This window comes from Notolepis coatsorum (assembly GCF_963971535.1).
Source record: "Notolepis coatsorum genome assembly, chromosome: 3".
Taxonomy (NCBI): domain Eukaryota; kingdom Metazoa; phylum Chordata; class Actinopteri; order Aulopiformes; family Paralepididae; genus Notolepis; species Notolepis coatsorum.
In genome coordinates this window covers 17350143-17359080 of record NC_140167.1, presented here as the reverse complement: position 1 = coordinate 17359080, position 8938 = coordinate 17350143, and the positions used below count along the sequence as shown (strand labels likewise).

At 42.2% G+C, this 8938-nt stretch overlaps 1 protein-coding gene across 1 annotated transcript; it reads left to right on the top strand.

The window, feature by feature from the left end:
* The first annotated feature begins 3823 nt into the window (after positions 1-3823).
* Positions 3824-7919, top strand: LOC311224750 (E3 ubiquitin-protein ligase TRIM39-like). The gene is made up of 2 exons (XM_084309852.1): positions 3824-3878; positions 5419-7919. Exon 2 carries the CDS (start codon positions 5421-5423, stop codon positions 7008-7010), a length of 1590 nt encoding a protein of 529 aa, XP_084165978.1. The 5' UTR covers positions 3824-3878; positions 5419-5420; the 3' UTR covers positions 7011-7919.
* Positions 7920-8938: the final 1019 nt, after the last annotated feature.

The following is an 8938-nucleotide window of genomic DNA, read 5'->3' as shown; positions in this document are numbered from 1 at the left end:
CACCAACGTGAGAGACACTGGTATCGAATCCGGCTGTCAGCGTCGCCTCCGGCTTGGCCGGCCGTCATACTGGCTCAATTGGCAGAGTCAGCGGGAGGGAAGCCGGTGGGGTGGTATTCTGGTCATTGTAAACAGCGACTCCTACAGGTCGGTCAGGGTGCCTGCACAGCGAGGGAGGGAGATGGTGAGGGTAGTGTGACCTCCCACACGTTACACCTCACCAATGGGAGTCCGCGCTGGCAGATGAAAAAATGCTGCTGGCTGTCTCCTATGTCTCGGAGGAAGCATCTGATAGACTTCAGGGCTCCCTAGACCGACCAGTGGGGGGCACATGCGAGCAACGACCAGGGAGGGGAGGGGGAATTGGCATAACGACCAAATTGGGATGGGTGAAAAAACACAGAAAAACAGGAGGAGAAAAAGTGGATAAAAAAAAAAATCTTTAAAATCGGACATATGTTAAAAGGTTACAGGCATAAACGCGACTCCAACATTGACACGTTGGTGGCGCTAGAGTGCACGAGTTGTCAACATGCCACTTGGTGATAGAGGGTCCCTAAACAGTCTGCCAAATGTGGTTTTGATACATTAAACTTTAAAGCATTTCTGAGACATGACTCAACTTCCTGTTTGGCGGCTTTGTCACCAAATTCAATTGGATGTCAAAAGCGAATGCATTGGAAAATCAAAAACATAAATCAAACCTGTGTAGACATTGGTCTACAGATTATGTGTACCAGGTTTCGTGCAGATTGGGGGGAATCTGTAGGAGGAGTAGAATTTTAAGTGTTTTCACAAAATGGCGGCAATCCAATATGGCGGCAAATTACATCATAGGGTGTGTTGAACTCGGCTTGAGCCAACGATTCCAACCGTACCTCAGTTGTGTGCAAAAATACACCTCCAACTTTGACGCGTTGGTGGTGGCGCTAGAGTGTTGGAGCTGGGAACATGGGACTTGGTGACAGGGGTCAGTGGACTGTCCTGAATCAGTCTGCCACTTTTCATAATTTCTGCCATATGGGTCTATGGGCTGCCATAGACTCCAATGGAAGAAGAAGAATAAGAAATGGTACAATCACTCAAGGAGGCTCACGCAGCTTCGCTGCTTGGCCCCCAATGAGCTTGGATGTGAACTTGCACCCATACCTGATATCTTTACTAAAAGCCTGTTGATTTATGGCTTTTGTTTGCTTTCTCAGTCTAAGATAACCATCTAAAGACAAATATGTGATATAGTAGATATTTATAATTTATTTATTCTCTTTATAGAGTGTTTTCACAGCGAATCTACGAATTCCGGCTTCAAAACATCCCACTCCACTGACACATGCCTTCTCTATTTGAACGACCACATCAAACAAGAGGTGGACGCGGGCAAATACTGCGGCATGGTCATGCTGGACCTCCAAAAGGCTTTTGACACTGTCAATCACTCCATTCTGATTGACAAGCTAAAAGCAATTGGTTTTGATAGTTCATCAATAATCAGTGAGCTGGATGCAATGATGCAATCCTACCTGGAGGGGAGAGAACAGATGGTGGAGGTAAACGGTACTCCCCCCCCCCTCCCAGTGAGCTGTGGTGTTCCACAAGGAAGCATACTATACCGTTACTGTTCCTAATATATGCAAATGACATGTCATCAGCTTGTGACTGCAACTTGTTCCTGTTCGTGGACGACTCAGCCCTGCTGGTCTCTGATGTTTATCTCCACAATGTCCGGGTTACTGACCAAATCGTGACGTCGGTGCAAACACTATTTATTGATTGATTATTGTATTATTGCAGAATGCGTACAATACAGTACAGCTCAATACACACAATTGTTAAGGGGGTGCAGACCAGAGAAAGACTTTTGTCTTGTTTACATCATGGTCCCCCATTTTCAATTAATCATAACATATATGACATACATGACATACAGATAGACAGTACTGTTACATCTAGACATTTATGACATACCAGATCTACAAATAATACAGTACTGTTTATGAGTACAATAAGAGTACAACTCTAAAAAGAGAGTACATTTGAGGGGGAATAAACTGTACATTGGAGGAGGTTGGGGGGGGGGGTTTGGACATTTACCAGTTTCGAATTGCAGTCTCGCGTAGGTGCTCTCTGAGAGTGGTTTTGAAGGTGGGTAGTGATTCACATTCCTTTACAGCTGTGGGTAGGGCGTTCCACGGTGATGTGGCATGCACCTCATGGTACCAATTAAGCACCTCAAAGGCGCTAAAAACAAAATTACAAACATCACAAAACAAACGGGCCAGACTACTGCTTGACCTTACTCCTAGAACCCACCTCACCCCTGCCCACTTTGACAACCTAGGATGGCTTAGAGTAGACGACAGAGTACAGCAACTTGCAATGGGCCTGGTCTACAAGATACACTACACGACTAAGGTACCCATGTACATGTCAAAATACTTCCCAAAGGTCAGTGAATACCACGACCACAACACCAGAGGGAGCTCCACAAATCATGTTAAACCCAGATTCGGCTCAAACAAGGGACTAAACACGTTTCGCAATTATGCCACATCAATGTGGAACGCCCTACCCACAGCTGTAAAGGAATGTGAATCACTACCCACTTTTAAAACCACTCTCAAGGTGCACCTACGGGAGACTGCAATTTGAAACTGGCCCCTACAAATGTCCTAACCCAACCCCCTCCAATATACAGTAAATGTCCTAACCCAATAATACACAAGACCCTCTTCCTGGGACCAAGTAAGGTTTTGTGGATAATCTAATGTACAGTTACCCCACCCCGCCTACCGACCCCACCCACCCAACCACCTCCAATGTACAGTTTCCCACCCCACCTACCCAACCCCCCATCCACCCCACCTACCCAACCTCCTCCAATGTACAGTCAAATGTATACTCTCTTACTAAATACCTATATGTCCCTATGCCATAAATGTCATGTATGTTGTGTATGTCATAAATGTCTATATGAATTGAAAATGGGGGACCCTGATGGAAACAAGACAAACGTCTTTTTCAGGTCTGCATCCCCTTAACAATTGTGTGTATTGAGCCGTACTGTATTGTACCCATTCTGCAATCTGTTAAATAAAGTTTTCATTCATTCATTCAGACTCTTTTTGTATCACAAACAGTACTGTATTTGTAAATCTGGTATGTCATAAATGTATAGATGTAGCAGTACTGTCTATCTGTATGTCATGTATGTCATAATGTTATGATGAATTGGAAATGGGGGACCCTGATGTAAACAAGATGAAAGTCTTTCTCTGGTCTGCATCCCCTTAACAATTGTGTGTATTGAGCTGTACTGTATTGTACCCATTCTGCAATCTGTTAATACAATTTCCAATCAATCAATCAATCAATCAATCAATCAATCAATCAATCAATCAATCAATCAATCAATCAATCAATCAATCAATCAATCAATCAATCAATCAAACCCTTGAATGAGTGCTCCTGCCAGAGTCTTCAGGGTATTCTTGTTTACCAGAGAGGAGATCCGGTACAAGAATCTAGTTCCTTGGTTGACTTTTTTGATTACATTGGATGCCATTTTGTCACCTGATGACATTGGAAAAAACAAGGAAATGTTTTCACTGTTTGTGTAGTGGGTATATTACAAAATAGTATTGATTTATTTTATATTATGTATATATTATTTTTATGTGCAATATTGTGTGTTCGTGTTGTTACTGTGTTAATTGTTTTATTAGAATGAACACATAAAGGTCAAGTTTATTTGGTGACGTCACTTCCACCATACTACCTGTAGGAGGAGTGCGTGTTGCGTCTTGCTCCTCCATTACAAACGTGGACGCGAAGCAACTAACATCTTGTCCACTTGATTCTTTTACATCTCGCCTATACAGGTACGCATGGGGGTGATAATAGTTTAACTATGCGCATAATCTGTTTTCTAAGCTAAAATGAACATGCTTTTAGCGAGTGAATTTAATTTAGTTAGTCAAACTTTGTCAAAGGTAGTGTTGGTCTGGTTGTAGCATGCTTGCTAGCTTGAGTCACTGCGTGATGAATGTGCCGCTCAGTAAGAATGCAGTTTTCTTTTTGTGTTTTCTTTCAGTATTGATTGATTGATTGATTGATTGATTGATTGAAAACTTTATTAACAGATTGCAGAATGGGTACAATACAGTACAGCTCAATACACACAATTGTTAAGGGGATGCAGACCAGAGAAAGACTTTCGTCTTGTTTACATCAGGGTCCCCCATTTTCAATTCATCAGGACATATATGACATACATGACATGCAGATAGTCAGTACTGCTACATCTATACATTTATGACATACCAGATTTGCAAATACAGTACTGTTTGTGATACAGAAGGAGTCAAGAAAAGGGAGTATATACATTTGACGTAGAAACTGTACATTGGAGGAGGTTGGGTGGGGGGGGGGTTGGGTACATTGGGATATTGACAACCATACTGGGTAATTTACATTGGAGGTGGTTGGGGGGGGGGGGGGCACACTGTATAAACAAGTAAAACTGTACATTGAGGGGGGGGGGGGGAGGAGACACTGTACAAACAAACAAAATTGTACATTGGACTATTGACAAAACCATACTAGGTAAATGACTGTACATTGGAGGGGGTTGGGTTAGGATATTTACAGGGGCCAGTGTTGAATTGCAGTCTCCCGTAGGTGTCCCTTGAGAGAGGTTTTGAAAGTGGGTAGTGATCCACATTCCTTTACAGCTTTGGGTAGGGCGTTCCACATTGATGTGGCATAATTGCGAAACGTGTTTAGTCCCTTATTTGAGCCGAATCTGGGTTTGACATGATTTGTGGAGCTCCCTCTGGTGTTGTGATCGTGGTATTCACTGACCTTTGGGAAGTATTTTGAGTATGTTATCAATATTGTTAAAAAATATCAATGGTGGTAACACAGGTTAATAAATATACTTGCTGTTGTATGTAGGACGGTGCATAGCTACTAGGCATATTCTACATGCATGTTTGTTTGATCGCGCCAGCAGTGTTAATTAAAGAAGCAGTGCACAATTTTTCAAATTGTGTTGTTACTCTAAAAAGATACAGTGCATTATATGTCTCTATAATGCTAGTTAAAGGAACAGTGTACATATTTTCAAATGTACAATGCATATTGTATGTATATATATACGTATTTCCATAGTGCTAGATGAAGGAACAGTGCACTTATTTTCCGCTTTTGCTTTGGAATGTTTCTATTGTGAAAGCAACATATAACATGTAATAATTGTGTATATATATTGTGGACTTGAAACCGCTTAAAAAGAACTGCTTCATTATTTTATGTCTTACATTTGCTCTTTCATTTTAGACTATTTACAGTCTAAAATAACCATCTAAAGACAAATGGACAACATGGATATATTTATAATTGATCTGTTCTCTCTTGCAGCTATGGCCTCTTCCAGTGTCAATCTCTGTCTCTCAGAGGATCAGTTCCAGTGTTCCATCTGTCTAGATGTGTTCAGTGACCCAGTCTCCACACCATGTGGACACAACTTCTGTAAGACCTGCATCACAGGCTACTGGGACAGGTGTGACCACTGCCGGTGTCCCATGTGTAACCATGCTTTTGAGAGGAGGCCGGATCTCAAAGTCAACACGTTTATATCTGAAATGGTTGCTCTTGTTAAGAAGTGGGCTGCTTCCGTTAAAACCAAGCCTCAGGATAAAAGTCCTCTTGCCGAGTCTGGCGGTGTGTCTTGTGACTTTTGCACTGAGAAAAAGGTAAATGCCCTGAAGTCCTGCCTGGTGTGTCTGGCCTCTTACTGTGAGGCTCACCTGGAGCATCACAAGATCCTGGCTTCTTTCAAGAGACACAAGCTGGTCGATCCTGTGGAGAACCTGGAAGACAGGGTATGTAAGAAGCATGAAAGACCTTTAGAGATGTTCTGTAAGAACGACTACATGTGTGTTTGTCAATTCTGCCTTGAGGCCGACCATAAGACCCACAACACTGTGTCCATTGAGGCTGAGTGTGAAGAGAGGAAGCTAGAAGTCAGAAAGACAGAGGCACAGGCGCACCAGATGATCCAGGAGAGACGACGGAAGGTTCAGAAGATCAGCGACTCCGTCAAAGTCAGTGAGAGATGCGCAGAGAAAGAGATCGCCGATACCGTTCAGGTATTCACCTCCGTGATACGCTCTATTGAAAGAAGCCAAGCTGAGATCATCGAGGAGGCTGTGAAGAAGCAGAACGCTGTAGAGAAACGGGCTGAGAAGATCGTCAAAGAGCTGGAGCAGGAAATGGATGAGCTACAGACGAGATGTTCAGAGCTGAATACACTCTCACTCACCGAGGACCAGCTCCACCTCCTCAGAGCCTCCCCATCCCTCTGCACCCTCCCAACAACCAAGCACCTGTCTGGGATTCAGGTTCAGAGTGACACACGTGTAGAGACTCTGAGCAGAGCTGTGTCTCGTGTAGAAAATAAACTGACTCAGGAACTACAGATAATCAAACTTCAGAGAATAAAACAACACGCAGTGGATCTGACTCTGGACCCTGATACTGCCCATCCCATACTCATTCTGTCTGATGATGGGAAACAAGTCAGATGTGGAGACACACTACAAAACCTCCCTGGGAGTCCAAAAAGATCCACACGTCATGGGTGTGTCCTTGCAAAGGAGGGTTTTAACTCTGGGAGATGGTACTATGAGGTGGGGGTAACAGGGGTATCTAGCTGGTCTGTAGGTGTGGAGGACAGGAAGTCTTCTATCTGGGGATGGGGATTCCGATTAGTCAATGGGGATGATGATGATGATGATGTAACGTCCCTCTCCCTGGAAAAGGAGCTTCAGACAGTAGGGGTGTTTGTAGATTATGAAAACGGAGAGGTCTCCTATTTCAATGCAGAAACTGGGTCCAATATCTACAGATTTACTAACTGCACATTCAAAGACAAACTCTATCCATACTTTATGACAAACGTTGCTGCTGAAAACCCACTGATCCTCCACTCTGTCATTAAGACAAACTGAGCAAACAGCTTGACGTGGAGTTTACTATTATTCTTGTAAATTCAAATAAAAACTGGTTAGTCTGTGTGAAACCACCCGTGTGTAGAGTGGGGCACAACCTAACTTGGGTTGGTTTTTTCTAAATAATAAAATTTTTTAAATGTTATTATTGTCAAACATTGTTTCTGGCACCTAATGTTTGTGTACAATTCCACCAAAAGAGAAATGTTACAATTGAAACGGTGCAGTTAAGGTTAATAATTAGGTTAGGCATGTAGTTAAAGCCACAATTATGTTAGGCATGTAGTTCATGCTAAGATTTGTTTATTTGTGTAGTTAAGGCTAATATTAGGTTAAGCATGAAGTTAAGATTAGGTTAGGCATGTAGTTAATGCTAAGATTATGTTAGGCATGTTAAGGCTAAGATTTGTTTATTCGTGTAGTTAAGGTTAATATTAGGTTAAGCATGTAGTTGTTAATATTAGGTTAGGCATGTAGTTAATGCTAAGATTAGTTTATTCATGTAGTTAAGGCTACGATTAGGTTAGGCATGTAGTTGTTCATGTCAAGATTAGGTTAGGCATGTAGTTAAGATTAGGTTAAGCACGTAGTTAAGGCTAAGATTAGGTTACACATGTAGTTGCTAAGGTTAGGCATGTAGTTAATGTCAAGATTAGGTTGTTAGGCATGTAGTTGTTCATGTCAAGATTAGGTTGTTAGGCATGTAGTTAATGTCAAGATTAGGTTAGGCATGTAGTTAAGGCTAAGATTAGGTTAGGCATGTAATTGTTAATGTCAAGATTAGGTTAGGCATTCAAGATTCAAGAGGTTTATTTGTCACATACCAGGGCATACAGTGAAATGCGGTTGTTCTCTGTTGTGTGTGCTTGTGTGGAGAGTTCAGTGTTCTGATGGCCTGTAGTTAAGATTAGGTTAGGCATGTAGTTGTTAAGGTTAAACTCAGAAGAGTAAGGAAATTAATGTAAATCAATTAAATATCCTTTCAACACAAAATGTACATGCATAATACCTGTTCTGTCCTTTACTGAGCCAGAGACCACTTGTTACAATGTAAGTCAAAACTTATTTTGATAGTAATATGTAAATGAACCGAGGGATGTATAAAATATGTAATTGACATTCTTTGATTACACACAACATAACAGGCACAGTGGATCGGGAGGTAGAGCAGTCGTCTGGCAATCCGGAGGTTCCCGGTTTATGTCCTTGAGCAAGACACTTAACCCCTAATTGCTCCCGATGAGCAGGTTGGCACCTTGCATGGTTCCCTTGGTCGTTGGTGTGTGAGTGAATGGGTCAAATGTGAGTAGCAAATAGTAAAGCGCTATATAAAAAAGCAGCCATTTACCATTTACATAGTGTTATATACATTATAGGACACATTTTATAGCGTTCATGAACAGGGTTAGATTTTTTTTATATATATAACTTTATTTTCCCAGGACTAGGTTCGCTGAGCACAGATGCTGCTTTTCAGCAACGCTCTGCTTCACGCTCACACAGTTGTACACCTTCACACCTGGGAGCTGCCCAGTACAACTACAGTCTTGACACTGTTGACCACTGAGCAGCTCCACTGGAGCAGTTGGGGGTTAAGTGCCTTGCTCAAGATATTGAGCGGTGTTATTCATACACTACCATGCCCAGATTTTTCCTGCCAGTCTGGGGGATCAAACTGGTGACCTTCCTGTCACAAGCCCGCTTCTCTATAACCTTTAGGCCACCGCTGACCCCAAAACTGATATGCAAATGTAGATTTATTTTACAGTAAATGGTGCATTTATATAGCATTTTTATCCAAAACGCTTTACAATTTTGTTCCTCACATTCACCCATTTACTCACACATTCACACACTAACGGCGAAGGCAACCATGCAAGGTGCCAACCTGCTCATTGGGAGCAATTAGGAATTAAGTGTCTTGCTCA

Bases quoted from the DNA above. Each gene is read 5' to 3' on its own strand.
- LOC311224750 (XM_084309852.1), top strand. From the start codon at position 5,421: ATGGCCTCTTCCAGTGTCAATCTCTGTCTCTCAGAGGATCAGTTCCAG.